Source organism: Lucilia cuprina, chromosome 4, assembly GCF_022045245.1.
Source record: "Lucilia cuprina isolate Lc7/37 chromosome 4, ASM2204524v1, whole genome shotgun sequence".
In the NCBI taxonomy this organism is placed as follows: Eukaryota; Metazoa; Arthropoda; class Insecta; order Diptera; family Calliphoridae; genus Lucilia; species Lucilia cuprina.
In genome coordinates, this window is record NC_060952.1 from 36,268,153 (window position 1) to 36,292,903 (window position 24,751).

Here is a 24,751-nt window from a genome sequence, read left to right on the forward strand (position 1 = left end):
AATTGATCGCAAACAAAGAGCTTTTCTCCCATTTGGTTTAAAAGCGATCGACAGCTCAAAAGAAATGTCGTAAAAAAGTGTATGAAATCTACAGCGTTGATTATTCAAGGAAGACCACAAATTGAATCAAATGTAATAAAATGAAAAATAGAGAAAATAAAAAGTAAATTGCCTAGAAAAAGCATTTTTTCAATCATTGGGATCAAAAGCGATCTTTTAGATGATAAATATGAAGACATAGATTTCTAGACAGATCAGAAATATATATTATATGTGTAATCAACCACAGGCCGATAAATTTTTAACTCAGAGACCAAAGTATACTTTTCCAAAGCTCTGAATTTTGCTGAATACGATGCTGGACTAAGAATTTCTCTATCACATGTGGAATTTGAAATGTCGTTTGCTATGCATACACGGTTGTTAGATCTTACAACGTTGGCAATAAAATGTGCAGAAAATGTCTAATAACAGTGTTAACTTACAAATTAAGGGACTTATTTGAAATGTTATAAGTGCACGAAGATAACTTTATTCATAAAATGTTGTATATCACCTGAAAATACACGTTGTTAGCTTTCAAGACTTAACATATATCAGATCTTCATTCTTTCTCCGGATTATAATAGTTCAGGTTATAAACACAATAAATCGTAAGCTTTCAAGCTTTAGGTCATGACATCACGAAGAATATTATAAAACTAATCCAATGAAATTTTAGATAAAGTAGTCTTAGTGCAGTTATAACGTCTCAAAAAGGCCCCATATGGGGTTTTCTCATATATCAGCACACAATATCTCAAATCCCTGATGCAAAAATCTAAAAATCTGAGTTCAGATTCATATTTAGCGCTGCTAAATCCGTCAGAAACGTGTCAAGTGTTATTATAAAGCTAATCGAATGAACTTTCAGATAATGTAGTCTTAGTGCAGTTATAATATCTCAAAAAGGGCCCATATGGGGTTTTCTCATATATCAGCACACGATATCTTAAATCGCAGATGTAAAAATCTAAAAATCTGAGTTCAGATTCAAATTCAGCGCTGCTAAATCCTTCAGAAACCTCTAACTAGATTTCGACTTTTTTCAATTATTGTCGGCCTGTGTTATGAGTTTTGGTGTTAAGATTTTCCACATATTTATTAGATCATCAAGAGTTGTTTTTATTGACTATCATTAATTAATTAAGAGAGAGACTTTAAATACTGGAAACATATATTATTTTTGACAATTGATCTTCTGTTATCGATCACTTTAAAACTAAACGAGAGAATACGATTATTCTAAGTGACATTATTGGAGATCTTGTGAGAAAAACGAAGACAAAATATACCAAAACAATTGCTTTCTATTATCAAATACTTTGGAACCGAGTGCAAAAATACGATCACTCTGAGTGATACTATTGGCGATATTCTCTGACTAATGAAAAAAGGTTGAAATATTAAAAAAGAGTAATTTTTAAAGAATGTGTGTGTCACTAAAAAAAATTTACCAGAAAATGCTGTTTAAGGCCAAATCCATTTCATTTGTGGTCATTTAAGAATAATTAATACATCAGGGATTTATTCCATTTAAAAAATCCAAATCATGTAATAACCTTTTCCTCTAAAGTTAATTTTTCATATTTTCTGTAGCATTAAACACTAAAAAATATTTATAAAATTTTAACAAAAATTCCAAATATTTTGTATAATTGATAAATAAACAAAATAAAAAAAATACATTAAAATGTCTGTGTTTACATAATTTAACATGTCGTATAATGTACGGTTTGCCTAAATAACTTCAATATGGGTAAATGACATGACAGCAAATAATCACTTTGTAAGCGATTATGTGTTTTTTTAAGAATTTTAATTTTAAATTTAAAACAAAAAACATTTTAAAAGAATGCAACAACGGTTCTTAATTTAACAATAGAGTCAACTGTTTAATACAATAATAATAAAGTTAGAGAACAGAAAAACCAAACTTAAGCTATTTATAGCAATAATAATAATAATGAATACCGTACGAATACAATTTTGTATAGATTTTTCTGATTATGGCAACAAGACCAGACCAGGCCAGGCCACGTACTAAAGTCATAATTTAGATATTGTTGTTGTTGTTATTTTTTCTTTTGTGAATAAAAATGCACTTGATGAATACGAAATAATTTTTTGGTATTTTCTCGCTGTATGTGTGTATGTGTTGAGTCGGAGAAATAGTTTTTAAATTAATCGTACTCTTTGACACATACTTGATATATATATACATGATTTCGGTTAGGCAAAGGTCCTGGCAGGTTTTACTCAAAAAAGTCGAAAATCTATCTTTTTACTGGAATGAGAGAAAATTTCAGTTTTAACTGTTCTCCGATTCTTGGACAGGAGTTCTTGATATTTAACGCTGTCGGTGTTACAAGTAATCATTGATCGGAATCTAGAAAGGAAATATCTCTCTAAAAGTTTTTAACTAACAATGCATATTAAAGTTCAGCGCTGCCCAAATGCATACCTGGAACAGGAAAGTGTCGGGAACTTTGAGACATTGATAGTTATTGAGCGAAACATTAGAGAAAACTCCCGGTTTTTACAAGCAAAGCTCCAAAATATGATATAGAACGGGTCTAGGATCTACATTTAAAACCTGAAATCGAGACATATTATAGTCTATCTAAGCACAAATATAGCTTTCACTTACAACCAATCAAGAATCTTGTCTTCAAAGAGACATAATGGTTCTAAGAGTCTACATTAACAACCCGGAAGATGAGATACAAATAAAATGCAACATATTCGGATACAATAAGATGCGAATTAAAAACATGAGGGAGATAAAAGTATTAAAATTATATGGGTTAAGCGGTAGAGAGAAAGAAGGAATACGTCCTAGTTTAATATGATGACACACGGTCACAGATATCAAAAATTAGACAAATGAGTAGCATGCGGAGATGGTAGTAAATCCCTGTAACACTTCCTCTGTTACTAGACATTCTTCGACTTTGGATTTAGAAATTCTGGAACAATGTTTTTCTAGATATTATATCCCTCTGGATTACGGATTGAAAAAATCTATAGAACTATGTCTAAATTTGAGCAACTGAACTTCGCACGATCATGAGGGCAGTAAAACTCTGGAGCTTCTTCTCTCTGTTACCAGACATTCTTCGAATTTGGATTTAAAAATCCTGGAAGCAAGGTTTTTCTAGATATTATATCCCTGTGGAATACGGATTGAAAAAGTCTATAGAACTGTACCCAACTATGTCTAACAAATTGACCTTTTTAACATCGCACGATCATAAAACATCTATCGCTAACTCTTTCTAGTTATAAAGAAGTACACAGTATAGAAAAATTTGAAAAGTTTATGGATCTAAGAACTAAGTTTCAAATCATCGGAGTAATATATAATCATAAATTTAATATGTAATCTATTTCCATTTACATTTTTCTTGTAAAAAAGCGCACAACAGGTCCATTAGCCATCTAGGTATATTTTTGCTGGGATCTGATCTAATATACAACCAAATTTCAATTGCTCAATTATATATTTATAAGCAGTTTATATATTATGGCCGATATAACGATGTCTGTTTGTTTGTACCTTATAGAAAGCTAAACTACTGAACCGATCTTCTTGAAATTTTCACTGTTTGTTATTCTATATCTAGAAGGAACAATATGCTACTTTTTGTTTTGAAATTTCAAGTGGACGAGATGCCACGCCCATATTAAGAAAATATTAAATCTGTATATTTGAGATAATTGTTAGAGTTAGAGCCCTCAAATTTTGTCGAAGCGACTTTAGTATCAATATGATTATTTCGGACAAAAAGTGGGCGGATTACCATTAGGGGGCGTGGCACCTCGCATATGAAATACAAAAATTCGTTAATCTTGGAAACTATTACAGTTAGAATCTTAAAAATTTACACGAGTAACTTTAACATCCATGTAAACATGTACAAATTTGTGTAGTAGATTTTGGCAACTAGACAATAAGTGTATCAAATGAAAGCTATTCAAAAGAACTTTCCAATAATATACAATTATTCAATTTAAGTATTCTAAGCTAAACGTTATTCAAGTTTCCTTATAACCGAAAGTAGAGCTCTTAAGGCAATTCTTTTGCAAAATTAAAAACTAAAAAACATTTGTCAATGAAATTGTATTTATATTCCAACCATTTCTATAGCAAAAATAACATAAAAATTATCTTAAAATTCAACGGCAGTAGTAGTAGTCGTAGCGTTGTAGCAGAAAAGTCTTGTGCATTTTTGTGGTTTCATAATAAAAAGAAAAAAGAAATTCAATGAATGAATTTTTGAAAAAAAAATTGGTTAATAAAATAAAAAATAACTGCATAATGCAATAACCAAGAAAGATAAAAAATAAACATAACAATAACAACAAAAACAACTAACAATATCGTCATTTATGTGCAAATACGTTGTACGAAATTGTTTACAAAACATTTGACAATTTGTGGATCAATGGCGTATACAAAATGGTTAATATTTATTTATTGATTATTTGTTTTCTTTTTTCGCGTCTGTTTGTCTGTCTGTCCATTTGTCTTTATTTATTTATTGATTGTTAAACAAATCGCTAACTTTTGAAAAACGTAAAACAGGTGCATTCAACCATTTAATTCTTTAATATTTTTTCTTATAAATTAATTTTATAAAAAAGAAGCTAATTTGTCATGGTGTATTTGAAATTTTAATATTAATAGAAATCTTTAAACTTACATGATTTAATCTGGCTGCTATTTTTGTATGTTCTTCTTGATATGTTTTTCTTGCCTTACGCTTATCCTGCGATAAGTGGGCTAATTTTTCACATACCACTTCGATTTGTTCGGCATTGGATTTAAACTGTTTAGCTTGTTGATCTAATTCATCCATGTAGGAGCGCCAGGATTTTGTTATAAGACTACCTGTAATTAAACGAAAATAGATTTAAAATTAAAACAAATGGAAAAAAATAAATTTGCAAAATATTCAGGGTTGATCTACAACCCAGCAAAAAAAAAAGAACTTCCAAAGAAGCGAAAAAGAAGTAGAATTTACTCCATGAATGTACTGAAAAATACCTAAAGAAGTGATGATTTTAACACAGACTTTTCATAGAAGGGACTTTCTTTTTATTTGATTCCAAATTCACTACATCTGAAGTCATTTTCAGGAAGTAATTTGTTTGTTCTTTTTTTGAAAGTTATTAGGAGTGAAGAAGTGATCATTTTAACACAGGTTTGTCATAGGAGGGATGTCCTTTTTATTTGATTCCAAATCCACTACATCTGGAGTCATTCTCAGAAAGTACTTTGTATGTTTTTTTTTAGGAAGTGAAATTGTAGTATTATAGAATACAACTAATTTTAACAGAAATAAATAAATTATCAATTAATTCCAAAATAAAATTGTTTTATTTAAAAAATTTCAATTCAAATAAAAAACGAATTGGATTATTTTCGCTTCTTTGGAAGTCAATAAACATCACATCCAAATTTAAATAATAAATGCTACTTTTGAAGCGCTGATAAATGTTATTCTTTTGGAAGTACTTCGTTATAATTTTGATGGGAAATTATAGTTTGTCGATCTGAACATATGATAGAACGTTTGTAGACTAGAGATATTTATTAGAAGAACGTGTCTAATTGCTAAAGACTGATTTGTCAAGGAATTCTCTCCAAATTCTCATGATATTTACATAATTTGATTGCAAACGACTTTTTGCAGAAAAAACGTCGATGTCTGAAAAAGTCAACTTGACACATTTTGTTGCAATAAAAAACACCAACAGTCATAGTTCTTTAGATATTTATAGAAAGTCAGAAGGCAATTAATGTGATAAGAAAGCACTAAGCGAATGCTTACACCAAGGTAAGGTTCAAATCAAATATGGGTACCAGATAACTAAAAAGTAATTGGCAACGAAAAGCTAATATCTTTAAGGGGAAGGGAGCTCGAGATAGTTAACCATTTGACGTGAAAAAGGCATAATTAAAAAATATGGATGAGAGAAACCCATCAAGACCTCTTGGAATAATAAAACGATAGGTGGAACCACAAAGATCCTATGGAGAGACTCTAACTCTAAGATAATTAGGGACATTCAGAAGCTCTAACCGAATGCTTTCTCTGGGGTTTGGTTTATATCATATGGGTACCAGACTACTAGATGTAGAAGGCAACGAAAAAGATTTGATGCAACAAGGTCAGAATTAAAAGAAACACAAAAGACTTCTTGTAATAAAGAAACGGTAGGTAAAACAAAGAAGATGATAAGGGGTGACCTTAGCCCTGTCATATGACCCTGAAAGTCAGAAGACAATTAAAGCCATAAGAGAGTTCTAACCGAATACTCTCCTGAGGTAAGGTTTAAATCAAATGAGTACCAGGCCACTCGTAAGCAATCGGCAACAAAAGAGCGAGTATTGAAGCAATAAGAGGACGAAGTAGAGAAATCACAAAAATCTTATGGGATGAAGCTTCCTTAAAATGGGCAAGTCTGTGGTTAGTATGATGGTACTACGTATTCTGAGTAGACACATGATTATTGACACATCTATATAAAATTTAACGTCTGAATTAAGACGAGAGGACAGTGAAATTCTGGAGCTCTTTCTTTGCCATTGTCAGGCTTTTGTCAAAATATCTTAGGAGTGATATTATTCTGGATATAACATCCTTCACGAATATTGAATTGGACTGAATTCTTAGAAACAACGTCCAGGAAACTGAGTTTGAAAACATCGGACGATAATACATTTAGTGAGTACTATATAAGGTTTTTATTTATATCAACAAACATTTTCAAAAAAAAGTAGGAAATACTAGTCCCGCTAGCCTAGGCCTAGGTGTATTTCTTAGGATTCGATCAAAGTAAAATGTGTAATAAAAAGTTCCGTGATTTAGCTTTATACGTGAAAGGAATATCTGGAGTTTCCTGAAAAATGATTTCAACATACAGACAGACGGGCATTGTTAGATCGTTTCTGATATATATAAGGAATCAGAATATAAAGTTTATAGAATCGGAGAATTATTTTGTAAAAATTAAAAACAAACTTATATACAACCTTCTCGCAAAGGTGAATTCTAAAATGATTTAACCGTGCCCGTCTCCTGAAAAATTATTTAAACATACAGACAGACGGTCATTGTTAGATCGTTTCTGCTATATATAAGGAATCGGAATATATCGTTTCTAGTATTGGAGAATTATTTTGTATAAATTACAAACGGAATGACAAACTTTTATACAACCTTCTCGCAAAGGTGAATTCTCAAACGATTTATCCCTGTCCGTCCATCTGTTTGTTGATGGTACAAATATTCTCGATTGATCGGCCGATTGATTATATCGTAGCTCCCGTATAAGGTCGCCTTCAGAAATTAAATTTAATGTCTGGATTAAAACTATATTATTAAACGTTTCACTACATACACTTACACTGAGAATAATAATAATTAGGTTCTCATTCCTATATGTTTTCACTTGCTAAATCCGATTGACTTTAGTTTCCGAGATTTTTGGAACTTTTTAATAAAATTTTCAGGATTGGAACTATATACAGAGTTTTTTTAACAATACTCTAATATATAGAATAATTTATTTGATTTATGAGGATCGGTCCACCCGCTAAATCCGATTGGCTTTAGTTTCCGAAATTTTTTAAACTTTTTACTTCAATTTTCAGGACTGGAATCATATATACAGAGTTTTTTAACAATACTTTAATCTATAGAATAATTTATTTGATTTATGAGAATCGGTCCATACAAAATCGATTAATTGTCAATAAATCGTTCGAAAACGTAAATCTAAGGAATGAATGAATCTTTAAAATTTGTAAAGCTCGATCTAAATGTTTCCAGATGTTCACATTGATTTTGATATGTTTCAGTATAAATCTATAACCTTCATATGGACTAAGTTCTTTTAATCCTCCATGGTGTTGTAAATCTATTTACAATTTCATAATTTTACTAAATTCCCATTTTTTTCAACTGCTATTTTTTCAAACACCTCTGTATTTTATCGGCATAATCAAACAAAGTGTGTTAAAAAAAAAAACTATTCGTGTAATAATTGTAACACTCTATTAAGTTTTGAGTAACACTAGTGGTTTTAAATATTAAACAGACTCTGACTACACTCCATCCACTAGAGAGCTAAACCGAAACACATTTGTTACGATTTTAATGACAGTGGTAAGAGAATAGTTTGTATTTGTTAAAACAGATTATTTCCTTTTCTGCAATGTGAACATTAAAATAAGTAAAACGTAATCAAAAAAATAGAAACAGCAGCAGCAACAGATTGAAAATCAAATGTGTGTGCAAATGTTATGTTAATTATACAAAGGCAAATAATCGTGATGTGATAATACAAATAGGTAAAGATGTGAAAGAAAAACAGAAGTATTATCACATTATTATTACAAATTAACAACATCTTGAATTATATCACTGCAGTTAAGAGTTAATAAGATCTTTAAAGAAATTAGCAAAAAAAAATAAACTTAAATGAATTTTATTGGAAGGACTAGGAATAAACAAAGATTTGTAATGATCAAAACACGAATCGGCAAAATCCTCTTTTGATTGCCAATCGATATTTTTGCCTCGTAGACCCAACAATATTAATCTTTGATCTTGTCCTAGGGTAGTCTCTTTCAATCACAAAATAAGCTAAAAAGGACTTATTTCAGAGCCTTTGTGAACTTGCAACGAACCCTTAGATGTTCCATTTTTACACGATTAACACCGCTCTATGTACAAAAACTTTGCTCAAGTACTCTAGTTATTTTTTTTGTGCTTTAGAGGCAAAGTTTATGGAGTCATCAACGTTACCCGGTTTGTTGATTAGACAACAGCGCTTATTTGATTGTATGAAGGTCGAACACCATTGATAAGATAAGATTAGCTTTATAACTCTATGAAAGTACAGGTATAAACGAACTAAACCCGGAAATAAAAATGGGAAATATATCTAAAGCATCGGCAATTCATATATCCATTACCATTTAACCATCCATCACATTCACATTAATCTAACACAACCATTCCTAACATAAAGCAACAATATTAGTCCATCTTTCAATTCATTAATATCATTCTATTTTTGCGACATGGGTTTTAACAGCAACCACCAGATGCAGTCCAAAAAAGTAGAACAAGACAATCTTTATGCTACCTGATAGGTTTCCTACTTAGTTCGACTTTAAGTCAAACAAATATCCAAGTTTACAGTCCCTGTAGACTGGAGGTATCGATAGCAACAATCTACTAGGGGATCGCAACAACCTTCTAAAAAATCGGCATTTTTGTACTTTTGAGTAAATTTAAAAAAAGTGGGCATGGCAATGGTATTACCGTCCACATTTTTTGTGGAGTTATACCTAAGATTGACGTAATCTTTTTGCTTTTAAATCGAAATGATATTTGTTTAATTAGAGGGAAAATTGTCTCTTTTAAAGCTATGAAATTTCACATAAAAAAGTCTTATGTAAACTTTAATCTGTTTACCAATCTTTTATGACGATTGGTTCACAATTTATCCTATCCCCCATACAGGGTACCCTTTAGAAAATGAGTTAAGCGATCATTACTGCCTCAGAAATGCAAGTACAACGATAAAATTCGTTATAAACATGTTTTGTATGAGCTAAAATCGCTTTACCAACTTTTATGAGGATCGGTCTATATTTGACCCTAAGCCCCTTTAGAAAATGACTTTAACGCTTAACATAGTTAACAGTCAGAACCGATTATAAAAATACCAATATTGGAACTAGAAAAATAGGCTGTGAGAAGAAGGATAGAGGTAGTCGTGTTAGTGGCAGGGAATACCTCTGCAGGAACTTTATTCCACATACGAACAGTGCAGCTGAAGAATGAATTTTCCCTGTAATGTGTTGTGCGGTCCACTGGCTAATCTACCACAAATGGATGTCTTCTTGAAAAAAGACGTGTTTTTAGATAGAATATACGGGTATCGGGAACAAGTTCCCTAATTTCAAAGGAACACATTCCATTATAGTATCCATAGAACAGTGAAAGACACCCAACGCTGCAACGGCGCTCCAGTGAATTAATAGAGTTGGATACCCTACTGTCACCGATAAGTACCTTCGCTCTGTCTTGTACGCGGCAGAGTAGCTTCAAAATAGACTTCGAAGCATCGGCCCATACATGAGAGTATGGGTTGAGTGGTGTAGGTAAATAGTAAGATCAGATGGAGTACAGTATATCTTACACCGTTTAAAAAAAGAAGCATTCAAGTGTCTCGGCACTTGAATGCTTCTTTCGAAACTTGAAAAATGCGTTTAGTCAAGCGGACATCGCACTGAATTGTCATCCCCATAACATCATTCATATATTTAGATGGAACAACTATATCTGCCAAGCGTTTATGTGCTAAAAAAAACAACATTGACTTAAGCGCTGATTATTGGCTCCGAAATTCGACAGCGATGATATAAACAAGTTTTGTATGAGCCAAAATCTCTTAACCAACTTTTGTGAGGATCAGTATATAGTATTTGACCTTGTCGCCGTATAAAGCCCCTTTCAGAATTTTGACTTTAAGTCAAATAAATATCCAAGTTTATAGAGGTATTGATAGTTACAATCTACTAGGGAATCGTAACAACATCCTCAAAAATCGTCAGAGTATGTCCACGTCCTCTTTGTATGTTAGTGCTTATTTTGGTACTTTTGAGTAAAATAAAAAAATTGGCATGGCAATTACCGCCCAGATTTTTTGTAGAACTTTTTATATATATTTAATACTATATAACTCAAAAATTTGTGGGGTCCCCAAAAGATAAAGAGGTTTTTTAGGAGCTAAAATCTTCTTACCAACTTTTATGAGGATCGGTCTATATTTGACGGATATTCGATTTAAATCTTCTTATATCGAAAGTGGCAGGGAATACCTCTGCAGGAAGTTTATTTCACATACAAACAGTGCGACTGAAGAATGAATATTCCCAAAAATGGATGTGTTCTTAAAGAAAGACGCATGTTACGCAAGTATATACGGGTTTCGGGAACAAGTTCCCTAATTTTAAAGGAACACATTCCATTATAGTAACAGCGAAATACACCCCACGTTGCGACGGTATTCCAGTGAATGAATAGAGTTGGATACCCTATTGTCACCGATAAGTACCTTCGACATCTCCTGTACGCGGCCGAGTAGCTCCAAAATAAACTTCGAAGCTTCGGCCCATACATGAAAATTTTATTCCATTTTCGGTCGGATATAAGTGGTGTAAATAATAAGAAGATCAGATGGAGTGAAGTATGTCATACACCGTTTAAAAAAAAACCAAACCACTTGAATGCTTCTTTCGACTCTTGAAAAATGTGTTTAGTCCAGCGGACATCGCACTGAATTTTCATGCCCAGAACATCAAGAGTTTCTGATTCCAAGTTTTATATGAGCCAAAATCTCGTACCCAACTTTTGTGAGGATCAGTATATAGTCAAAGACCTTGTCCCCGCATAAAGTCCCTTTCAGAATTTTGACTTTTTTTTCAAATTTTGTCGACTTGTATGATCATATTTAGAGTGCATTTCTACTACAGAGTCAAGTAGATGAAATTTTGATTCTTGCACCAGTTTATGCGATCTTACTATTCAATATCTGAAGAAAAAATTGCTTACAAATTTGCTATAATTGTACAACAAAATCGTGCTACAAAATAATACACATATTTTTCATTCAACCAAAATAGTACATATTAAGTTAACGTTATAAATGCGATAATAATCGGTGGCATTAAAAGGTTAATGTTAAATAAAATTCGTGATTCGGGTATGAGTATGAATTTGAGTCTGAAAAAGTAGTAGTATCATCACTTGCATTAATAACACTGTGTAATTGTCGTACTATGACGATGATGTAATATTTAAATTACTGGTTTTACCTTTACCAGGAGGTTTTAATGTTGGCTGATTGGCTTGACTTTGCTGGCTGGCTGGATGGCTAGCTATCGTCTGCAATGTTAATTAATTTATTTACTAGTACGTATGTGTGTATGTATGTATTTCTGTTTAAATTGTATATATTCGTGAAAAAAAAAATAATTGACACTGTGTCCATTGGCCTGAATGAAATCGGCTTTTGTGCGATGAGAGTAAACATGTAGTAAAAGTGAAAGTGTGAATTTTATGTTTCGCATGTTATTATTATTTGTTTTTTTTTGTAACTTATTGTTTGCTATGTCCAGTATTTTTAAATATATTTAACTTTTTTTTAATTTTAACATTTTATCTGCAGTTGCATTTGTTTTATGCGGCTTTTATTTGGTGCGTTTCATATAGATAGATATGCGTATTATGCTGTATTTCCAATGAAATCGGTGGGTTTTTACTAGTTTTTTTTTTCTTTTTTTCATTTTAAGAAATGACACATAATGCTTTCAACATTTTGTTGTTCAATGTATGTTGCAATATTCATTGCAGATTTTGGTTTTAAAAGCTTAAAGATAAATAAAAAAATGAGTAATAAAATTGACGTTTTAACATAATTTATATGACAACGTATTAATGTGGCTTAACTTTTAAATTTATTCACATTGTGAATATGTAGTTAAAGTCAAAACATTTACGAACGACCTTTTCCGAAATAAAAGGATATAATATGAAATTTTCGGAAATTTACAGCAAACTTAAATTAATATTATGCAACACTTGTTTCTCTTTAAAATTTGACTGTTTACCATCTTAATTTTTAACATTGACTATTCATATTCAAAACTCTCTATCTTAAACTACAGACTTTTAAAAAGAACAACACACACTCAAGTATATTGGATGCTGAGCTCACAATGTTTTTGTATATGTATTTATGTACCTTGTTATTTTAATGAGACAATCGGCCAAAGACTGACTCACTTGCGGCCAAGAACTACAGGTCAAGTTACACTGTAACGTATCATATTTTGACCTACACATAGTACCTTGCATGACCGTATCCAACAATCGTTTCACCCAAAGGTACTAATATATGAACAGGAGTTCTGTTATGTGCAGAAGAGAAGCAAGCCCAGATTATTCAATTGGCGGCGGCTGGCCGCCGGTAATATTTTGCAAACCAGAACTATTCTTGTTTTCCGCAGCAGGTTTTATTCCGTGTCCGCTATGGGCGGTGGGCGACCGCGGTATTTATGGCGTCTCTATGAATGTCGTTTAAAGTTGCAGAAGACGAGGACTGATCCTGTGGATCCTGTACATATCAGTATATGTTTCCTCGTATATACGAAGAACATTCCTGTGATGTGTGATGTAAAAAATTGGGATGACTTCTCCGATGACATCCCAGGAGGAACTATTTAGACAACATGACATTGTGTTCCTTGACTGGGAGGACCTAAGTTTCCTCGCACAGGTGATGTTACAGTCCTTAGATCGGCATATGAATGTGACTCCACTGTGCGAATGTGACTACACTGAAGCAGCACAATTAACCACTGACCGACCAATCGTTTTATATGTAGCCATACTCCAAGTGCTGCCGGCTTTGAGGACCTTGTTTGGTATTTTGAAAGCTAAAACAATATAATCGACACCTTTATTGGTATCTCTCTTACGAATTGTAAAAATCTATTTATTAATGAACTGTATGGGAAAGCTCAATACAGGTGGTTCAGATGAACCACTTGTCAGATCTCGAGGTCTATTTGGCCTTTGTATAATGCTCTCAAATCAAGGCTGCTTATAGGTTTTCGAAGAGAGCATATAAGAACGTTTGTATCAGTAATTACATGACACTGTAGAAGTTGTCATAATGAGGAAGAAGGTGAGACGGTATCACATCAACTGCTATTGCCCTGCATTAAAACACACTTCCTGCGACCACAAGGGTAACACAACGTGACCAACTTAATGGACCCAAGTGAGCTGCTTTTCTAGCAGCTGCCCTCGACACCTAACCTAACAATCTATTCTAGGGATTTTTGCAATAAAGTTAAGACCTTAAAATTCTGATATTTCTAGAATAGTCTGTAAACTTATTGGACAAAGAAAGGTATCATAAGGACTCTGACAACAAGCTGGAACGTCACGATATATACGAGACCAATAGACATTAAAGCTGTTGCTTCATCCCAATCTCAGATGTTGTAGAATGGCATGGTTCGATCAAATTCGACATTCTAAGTCCTTGGAGATGACCAACTCGGTAAATTGAGGGATTTGGTATTGTTATGTCAAAATAACATTTCGTTTTTTTTAGCTGGGAGAACCTTTATTTCCCCTATGTTCCGAAGTAATTTGCAAGCAACCTATATTTCAAGAAGGTTTCTTTGTAAATGCCCCTAGTGCAGCCAGCTAGCGCTTTAAACATCTGATTGAAGAGTCTTTAGAAATCTGTCATCCACCCCAATTTTTCGGGAGAATTTTGGGTTTAAACGGCTACAATGCCAAAAGTAAGGCTGCAAACAGTTTTGCAAAGGCCAACAAGAAGTTGCGTGCAGCAGTTAACATACAAGATCACAATCACTTCTTGCAGAGGTGTGGAATAAATGGAGACGTAAGAGTTCTATCATAGCACTTGTAATAGAACTTGGGGTACACCTTGTTAAACTCTAAGAGATTTTGAACATTTGTCACTAAGATTTAGCAACGATGGATTGATGGATCAAATAACTCAAGATCCATTTCCGAAAACCTGATATGTTGGGGAAAATTAAGGTTTTCAAGATGACTACATTTTAATTTTGGATTTACCAAGTTTTTTCTGCAAAATCCTCTGTATCGTTTCTATTATCATATAAATTTAGCTTTCATTGTATATGGATTAACAGTAAAGATTTATAGTAAAATTTTAGATAAATATAGAACCGTAAAAAAGGGCTCTACAAATATTTTTCAACAATTAATCATTTAAAAATTTTAAAAGGAACCTAAAATATCCAAATATTTTTTTTACATTTAAACAGTTATGAAGAATATCTACTTCTTAAACAATAAACAAGATTAATTATTGTTTTATATATAAGAATATTTAATAATTGACCTTGGATTTAAAGAACTTGTTTGATATTTTTTTAAACGATTGAACAAACGTTCCGTTGAAAAATGATATTCTATTGTCTATATTTCCAATCAATAGATCGGCGCAACTAAACAAAGAAAATTAAAAAAAATACACACACACATGCACAAATCTTTATCTTCAGGTCATTATTATTTTCAAGAAGAAAAACAAAAGTAACAAGAAAATACAAAAACAAAAAAAGATGACAATATAAAGGTTACCAAATAAAATCGATTGGTAAATTGACAAAGGTTAGGGTTTAGACAAAAAATTATTTTTCAGTTAAAAAGTTTTTATCACTAAAGATACAGGGCCTTATGCAAAAACGATTATTAAAGTTAACAATGGTTTACTGCACACTTTTTTCATATAAAAACAGGTTTTAACAACCATTGTTAACTTAATAATCTTTTTTGCATAAGGCGGTTAATGTTTAAGCTTTTTGAGATAAAATTTCAAATAAATTCTATAATATTTATAAATTGGTTTCCAACTCAGATGCTATTATATAACAAAGTTTAGTATGTGTTAAATGATAAAATCAACAAATTATTTCTGTTTTTTGCAATATTTTATCTATTATGTTGTTAATTAACACTAGACTTAAAGCTAAACACATTAACTCTTCGTCTAAATATTTATTATTTGCAAAATGTTTATAATTATTTCTGTAGAAATTTTGAAAACAATAAAATGTCTTGTTTAACTTGGTAATGATAAGAAATTTTTAAATTTACGTCATTCAAACTTTAAAATTATGAATACTAAAGGGTATTCCCAGAAAAAAACGAAACGAAACAATAATAAAAAGTAACTCAAGTTGATAAAAATTAAATAAAAATTGCAATAATACCAAAACTACAAAAAAATATATAAATAATTTATTACTATGTGTTATTATATATTTTATATTTAAAGATAACAATAGATAAATTTGCTTATATGTGGAATTACAAGTAGTCCACTTTATTTTAGACATTTTGAGACATTTTATGGTAATATACTGATAGAATCTCAGTCTATACGAAATTAGTTTTTGAAGTCCGTAATATTGGACTAGACGGCATTATATAAAGCCATCATTAAGGCAAGTGTTGTATTTGAAGTGACATTCGGAAATGCAGTGAGAACTGGACACAATTTTGTCTTGAGAGATTGTTAATCATGAAGGAATATTCTGTAAAGGTCTGGGTCTGATGAATAACACATCCTAACTAACTAACTATCTATCTATCTATCTATCTACTATCTATCTATATATCTATCTATCTATCGATCTATCTATCTATCTATCTATCTATCTATCTATCTATCTATCTATCTATCTATCTATCTATCTATCTATCTATCTATCTATCTATATATCTATATATCTATATATCTATATATCTATATATCTATATATCCATATATCTATATATCTATATATCTATATATCTATATATCTATATATCTATATATCTATATATCTATATATCTATATATCTATATATCTAACTATCTAACTATCTAACTATCTAACTATCTATCTATCTATCTATCTATCTATCTATCTATCTATCTATCTATCTATCTATCTATCTATCTATCTATCTATCTATCTATCTATCTATCTATCTATCTATCTATCTATCTATCTATCTATCTATCTATCTATCTATCTATCTATCTATCTATCTATCTATCTATCTATCTATCTATCTATCTATCTCTCTCTCAATCAATCAATCGTATTTCCTTTTTTTATTAGAAGCGGGAATATAGGTTGTGGGAAGGAAGATAGATGGAGTAGTGTGTGTGAACATTGGATATAAATCCTCTTGTATAGAAAGTGGCTGGAAATACTGGCCAATCTACCACAAATGGGTTTATTCCTGAAGAAAGAAAGATGTTTTACGCAAGGACATACGGGAACCGGAAACAATTTCCTTAATTTCAGAGGAACACATTCCATTGTAGTATCGATAGGACAGTGAAATATAACCCACATTGCGGCGGTGATCCAGTGAATGAAAAGAGTTAGATACCTTACTGTTACCGATAAGTACCTTCATCCTCTCCTGTACACAGACGAGTAGTTCCATAAGAGAGGGATGTAATGTCTGACATAACATTACTTTCCATATTTGTTTCTTCAACCTTGTACTTTTTACGCCCATCCCTTTATAACAAATACATTCGCATTCGTTTCATTACTGCCTTATGTCGATTAGCCTGGTACCCATACATATGCATATGTGTAAAATCAGTTTGGTCGAGCAGTCCCGAACAACTTTTTTAACCTACTACTAAGGATTACCGCTTGACACCGACTGTCCAGGTGACTAGCTAGGAAGATCACTCGTCTCTTTATATATTACGAAAATAAAGCTTAAGTTTGTTTCATGTGTATCGCTCTCTTATTCTATTTCTCTTACAAATGTGATATGATGACCTCCAACCTTATTTACCAAAAGTACTTCTGTGACGAAAGACGAATTAACTTTTTCAAATATATGTATATTCCGGATACATATTAGTGTTTTAAACGTTTAAAAAGTTGTATGTATATAGCTTCTAGTCTAGTACGAACCTAACTTCTCAAAGATTTTTAATACAATTTTTTAACATTTTTTTAATTTTATAAACTGTAATTTTATTTAATATAACAAAGCATCGAACTTTAAAACGATATTTCAATTCATTACTTTTCTCACTCTTGTGTTATAATAATTAATTCCTAAATTAAAATTTAACCAACTTACCTTGCATTTCATCAGCCCGATCGATTTTCAAACCCTGCTGTGCCACCGCGGCCAAACCGATAGCATATTCTTTGTCGTTTTTCGCCTTCAGTTGCATGGTACGTTTCATAATTTCCATTAAACGCAGTTCAGCATCTTGTCGTACAACTAACGCCTCGTGGGCAGCACGGCCCTGTAGGGCCGACGAGAAGCCCATTTTGACCAGTGGACTATTTAGATAGAAATTTTGAAATAATTGCACTTTTTTGCCTATTTTTGAAACAAATATTGAACCAGAGGGGTTTTAAAGAAAAATTCTTTTTTAGTTATTTATAGCTAATTTTGCTGTTTAAAGTTAAGAAACAGCTCTGGCAGTTGTTGGAAGTTTTTGTTTGATTATAATTATTAAAAAAAAATTAAAACATTTTTTTTTGTGAAAAAAATTTTACTTTAACACTTGTTTTGGTTTGCTAATTGGCACTTATTTTTTTATTATTTTATATTTATTTATTTTAAAACACCAAACCCCACCTTAAAAGCAAATACGGATGAAAAACATGTGAGATTTTTTTTTTTTTTGGTTTTTCTTTTAATAATTTAATGATAATTTTTTGCAGAGCGTTATTTTTTAAGATATTTAATAGTTTTCTTTAATTTATGTTATGTTTGCATTTGATTTGTTATTATTTAATTGGTATTCTTTCTTTATGTTGGCAGATTTATCAAAATATGTTGTAAGTTATGTATTCTAAAAAAAAGAAAGAAAGAAAAAAATATGTTTAGTACAAAAATTGCATATAAATTAGTTATTAATTACATTATAGTAAATAATTATCCATCTAATCTACATACTCCAAAATTTACTGTAATACAAGTATAAAAAAAGTCCAGACTATAAACTATTCCAAAGTCCAGACTGTAGACTATTCCATAGTCCAGACTAAAGACTATTGTATAGTCGAGACAATAGACTATTATATAGTCCAGACTATAGACTATTGTATAGTCCAAACTATAGACTGTTCTATAGTCCAGACTATAGACTATTCTATAGTCTAAACTATGGACTATTCCAAGTCCAAACTTTAGACTATTCTATAGTCTAACGCCAGACTATATTCTATAGTCCTATTGTATAGTCGAGACAATAGACTATTCTATAGTCCAGACTATAGACTATTCTATAGTCCAGACTATAGACTATTCTATAGTCCAGACTATAGACTATTCTATAGTCCAGACTATAGACTATTCTATAGTCCAGACTATAGACTATTCTATAGTCCAGACTATAGACTATTCTATAGTCCATACTATAGACTATTCTATAGTCCAGACTATAAACCATTTAAAAGTTCAGACTATAGACCATTCTGTAGTCCATTCTATACTATAGACGGTTGTGAAGTTTAAAATATGGACTATTCTATCTTTCTGTCTTTAAGTCAGAAGTAGACAGACAATATTCAAAAAGTGGAACATATAATTTACAATTGAAACAAATTTAAAATTACATACTTTACATTTCAATTTTCTACAACAAATAATTAACTACAAGAACGATTATTGAATTTTAAAATTATCTTTTTTTTAAAAAATGGTGTAAATTTTGTCGTAGTATGTATGTCTGTCTGTATGTATATAGTTTGTGCCAAAAACAAAATTATTTCTAGCTTTTTTTTTGTCTGAAACTTTCACATTTTATACAAAATCTATACAATTTTTGTTAAATTTCATCATAATGATGATCATCACCAAAAACAACAACATTCATTGACAAGTTGTATTTGTTGATGTTGATTCGATGATGATGGTGTGTGTTTTTTTTTTTTTTTTGTTTATTTATTTTATTTTATTTATTCTGTCTTTATATTTAAACAATTTTTTGCTGCCCATACAGTTGTTGGTTGGTTGTTAGTTTTGTAAATTTTATTTTTGTGTTCTAATTTTTATCATATTTATTTTTTAATTTCAAATTTAGAAAAACTCTTGCTAATTTAAAAATCTTTGAAGATCATTTCACTTTTATTTTCTTGTTAGAAAAATACTATATTTTCTAGATTTTATTGTAAGTTGAAATTGTCACAGATTTTTGAGGCAAAAAAAAACAAAAGAATACTTTTTTGAAAAAAAAAAAAAGAAAATATGACAGCTTAATGGAGCTGTAATAATTTATTATAAATAAATATGTGTCTATTTATAAAATACACGCTATTAACTTAACTAAACCCAGCAAGAATAAAACTAAGCACTTCCAAAAGAATAACTTTAATCACAACTTCAAAAATAGCACTAAGTGCATATGTTTAACTTCTGTGGAGTTAATGTTTATTGACTTCCAAAAAAGTGAAAAGAATCCAATTTTGTTTAAATATTGAAGGTACATATATTTTTAAAAATTACTTCCTGAGTATGACTTCAGATGTAGTGAATTTAGAATCAAATAAAAAGAACATCTCTCCTACGACAAGCTTGTGTTAAAATCATCACTTCTTCAGACCTTTTTCAGTACTTTCGTGAAGTAAATTCTACTTCTATTTTGCTATTATGAAAGTTCTTTTTTTGCTGGGAAAATTGGTGAAAATTGTGAATTAACTTGAATTTTATTTGTTTTAATTTTAATAAAATTTTTAAAAAATATTGCAATTGTAATTTTAAATTTCATTAAAATTCGACTCAACATTTCCTATAACTATCAATCAATTACAATTTTAATTGACTTTAATGAAATATCTGCATCAATAATATCTACTTCAATAATTCTTAAAAAGTTAAGTAAATTGATCTTTTAATAGAAATTTGAACATTTTTCATTCGTCGAATTAATTGAAATTTATATATTTTCCCTTTAAATGTGTTTTTATTTAAAATTCTTTAAAATAATATTTGCCAAAACTTTGTTGTATTTTTTTGTTATTTATTTTTCGATGGCTGTTTGTTGTACAATAACAACTTGTTAGCTTAACATCACTTGAACTTTAAACCATCATTTTTTTTTTGCTTAAATTTTCTTTGTTTGTTTTTGTTGTTGTTGTGTGTTTGTTTAAAAACTAAACTTTAAAATCTTTTAATGTAAAATTGGTATCCAAGAGTACAGCTGACTGTTGTTGTGGTTTAGAGTTGTTTTTTTTTTCTTGCTGAAAACTTGTTTTTCCGCCAGCACAGAAACAAACACATACATATATAGTTAACATAAAATAGCAGCAGGAGCAGCAAAAAAACAACAACAATGAAAGTAATAGAATACAAATAAAATTAAAATAAACTATTAGAAAAATTCATACATTTGTTTTCCTTAGACAACAGCTACAAAATCCGCAGCAACAGAAAATTTAGCTAACTGCTTCTAATGGCGAAAGAAAAAGTAGTATATTTTTATTGAAGAGCTTTTTGTCTTAAGAAACAGTGTTGTCAATGTTGTTGGCACAAGTGACAAGAAGTAACTGTTTAATACTTCTATTAGACTGTCATGATCTGTAAGAGCTCAAACTATGATAGATATATTTTATGAACTGATTCAGAAAGAAAACACTGCTATCAGCGTAAAATTAATCATCTTCGATCGAGAATAACACAAACATTGCTTGGAAATTTGCAAAGCTACATGTTTGTGCTCTTCATGGACACCTTTCTTGTGGGCCTAATTTCACGGTAATACTTTTCCAGGATAAATTTTTTAGAAGAATCACCATAGCACTCAAAGCTGACAAGTTTTTGTACATTCCGGACCTTGTAAAAATACTTTGCTCAAGTACTCGATCTATCTGACTATCAGACTATTCTGTAGTCCAGACTATATTCTATAGGCCAGACTATTCTATAGTCCAGACTATAGACTATTCTATAGTCCAGACTGTAGACTATTCTATAGTCCAGACTATAGACTATTCTATAGTCCAGACTATAGACTATTCTATAGTCCAGACTATAGACTATTCTATAGTCCAGACTATAGACTATTCTATAGTCCAGACTATAGACTATTCTATAGTCCAGACTATAGACGATTCCAACTTTAATCAGCGGCTACGCCGACCAGATAGGCGGATTTTTGTACTAATGTTATATGGGAGGTGCCACGCCCCTACTGCCAGTCAGCGCCTTTTTTCTTTAAATAATCATATTGACACTAAAGTGATTCCGGCAAAATTTGTAGATTCAATCTGTTATATTTTCTCAGATATAATGATTCAATATTTTCTTAATATGGCAGGTGCCACGCCCACTATAGCCATACCGCCCATTCTGTCAAAATATATTCTTATGAATTTCAAAGTTATCCGTACAAAATTTGTGAACTCTAACTTTTGCAGTTTCTGAAATATGTGACTCTTAACACTTATTTTGAATGTCGTCGTGGTACGTCGCCCACTTGAAATTGGTATGAGATAATAAGATTCCTAGGTCTCGGATTACTAGAAGTACTGGTAGTACACTTTTAGATATCCTGGGTTTGCAATCACACCAAGATAGAGGTTGATTAAGGCAACATTTCCCGGTGAACGGTAGATATATTTTACAATCTTCCTAACCACAACAGGCGAAGGAAGTCAGTTCGTCATATATTCCGACAGCCAGTTAGATAATTACAGTGATAAAGATAACCATATTATCGAATTGAGCTATAGGAGAGCAATTTTTTTAATACGCTTCCAATGCTAAGCTCAGCTTCATATGGTTATCGGGACTCATCGGCTATGAGAGAATGTAGGTACTTGCTATAAATGAAAGTCAGCTTCTTAATAAAGAACTGCATTAAGGATATTAAGTTCCCTAACTTTGGAGGAAAATTCCTTTTAAATATCGCTTTATAAGATTATTCCACCAACATTTTTATGAAAAGTTGTCATTCGGTTTAAGGAATTTTTCATTTTTACGAATGAGCCTGACATTATATCTTTCGTTAAACCGGGAAACCACTGTATATGTGAAACAAAACAAAGTAATGTAGAAAGTAATGATCAAGCATTACTGTGTAATGCAACCACCGATGTTAATGTTAGTACCCAAAGTTGTGTATTTTAAGCGGCTAATGCAACACAACATTAGCATTATTGTATCTTGTAAATTAATGATCTTGTTTGTTGTAACCATAAGAAATTCAAAAAAAAAGAAAAAAAAATAAACACACCCATACAAACGTACAATTTATAATTTAAAATAAAATATTACAACAAAAAAAGAACAACAGCAACAGAGATGAGAGTGTAATTATTGCCCAGAATCAAGAGGAGTGTATATAAATTTATAAACGAGTGCACCACTGTATTACAATAACAAAACAAAAACAACAACAAGAAAAACACAAGCAGCAAAATAACAAGAATAAAAAAATGTAAAAACAGGTTTATGTTAAACACAAAATCAAACACATACAACAACATTAAACAAAAAAAAAATAGCAACAACATAAATGCACAACAACACTAACTACAATGAATATTATTAAATAAATACAAAAACAAATCAACAATAAAGAAGAAAAAACAAACGAAAAGATACAGCAAAAAAAAAAGTATCGAACAAGAAATAAATCTTGTTCGTAATCAGATAAAATAAACAAAAGCAAAAAAATATATAAACTCTATAAGAAAAAAAAAAACAACACAAGAATACAACAATTCTCATCTTCAGCTTGATCCAAGTTGTGATGTTGTTGTTCTTGTAAATGGAGCCCTAATAAAACACAAACATTCACTCGCACACACACACACACACACACAACCTCCTTATTTAAAAATGATGAAAAAGAACATACAACAACACTTACTTAAAGACGTTGTTGTACAATAATTGTTTGTTGTTTTATTTTAGTTTTCCAACAAAAATAAAAGAGAAGTAGAAAGATGCACTAAATATGTTTTTGTATTTAATATTTACTTTGTTGTTATTCTGGATGTTCTTGTTGTCACTGCTGTAATCAAATTTTACAACGTTGTTGTCTGATGCTGCAACAAACTATCACTTGAAATTTTGCGTAAACCAGAGTACCGGATTTATCCAAAATATTGTTATATATTTATTTAAATGTATTAATTAATATTCTTAATTAGTTTTCTTTCTATCTCTTTTAACAATATCTTTCTTTCACTTTTTACTTGTTTCACTTAACGTTTTCACAATTATATACTTTCGTAAACAATTTTTCTTATTTTTATTTTGATGTTAAGAATAAATATCTTACAATTAGCTTTTTTTTCTTGTTGTTATCTTTAGTGTTAAATATTTATTTAACTTTTTTTATTTTGCATTTATTTTCAATCAATTTTCTTTATTTAATTTCTTTTCATGCTCTTCAACAATTTTATCTGTTGTCGCGAAAAAAGAGGTTTTAGAAACACACACATACACGTTTATTTTTTATTGAATTTCATTTGTATTTATCATACATTTTTTATATATTTATTTTGATTTTTGCTTAAAAAAGAAAACAAACTTATTTTATTTTTTGTATCTACTACACTCGCGCGCACACGTTGCACTCCGTTCAAACGCTAAACACCGAATGTGTGAGTTTGTTTTGAATTTGTTGTTTGTCCCCCCAAAATGAAATGGTATGAGGTTCGATGTTGTATGGGAGAACATGTTGGTGTGAGAGTACTTGTTGCGAATCGAACTGTGAACTAGATAAAATATGGGGGTTGCCATATGCTAGATAAATTGTATAATTTATGGTAAAATATAGAAACTCGTTTTTTGTGAGAGATTGGAATATATCACAAAACAGCTGGTCCAACCAGCGTTATTATATTGTTTTTGGACCACAATAAAATCTGTCTGGTTTCGCCGGATGATTTTCACAACTTGAAGGTTTATTGAGGGTCGCTTTGTCAGTCAGTAGTTAGTTGGTTGGTTGGTTAGTTACTTAGTTAGTTGGTTAATTAGTTAGTTAGTTAGTTAGTTAGTTAGTTAGTTAGTTAGTTAGTTAGTTAGTTAGTTAGTTAGTTAGTTAGTTAGTTAGTTAGTTAGTTAGT

General features: G+C 30.8%; 1 protein-coding gene across 3 annotated transcripts in view; it reads right to left on the reverse strand.

Annotated features, from left to right (window-relative positions):
• Positions 1 to 24,293, reverse strand: part of LOC111691105 (tyrosine-protein kinase Fer) — a 94,402-nt gene extending 70,109 nt beyond the window's left edge. The window contains exons 1-3 of one of the 3 annotated variants that reach the window (XM_046949604.1): positions 23,658 to 24,293; positions 17,799 to 18,525; positions 4,746 to 4,933 (exon numbers count right to left, since the gene is read on the reverse strand). In XM_046949604.1, coding sequence (XP_046805560.1) covers positions 4,746 to 4,933; positions 17,799 to 17,994 — 384 coding nt within the window. In that variant the 5' untranslated portion in view covers positions 17,995 to 18,525; positions 23,658 to 24,293. Of the gene's footprint in view, positions 1 to 4,745; positions 4,934 to 17,798; positions 18,526 to 23,547 lie in introns of all 3 variants that reach the window. The other 2 variants (XM_046949605.1, XM_046949606.1) reach the window with 2 other exon arrangements.
• Positions 24,294 to 24,751: the final 458 nt, after the last annotated feature.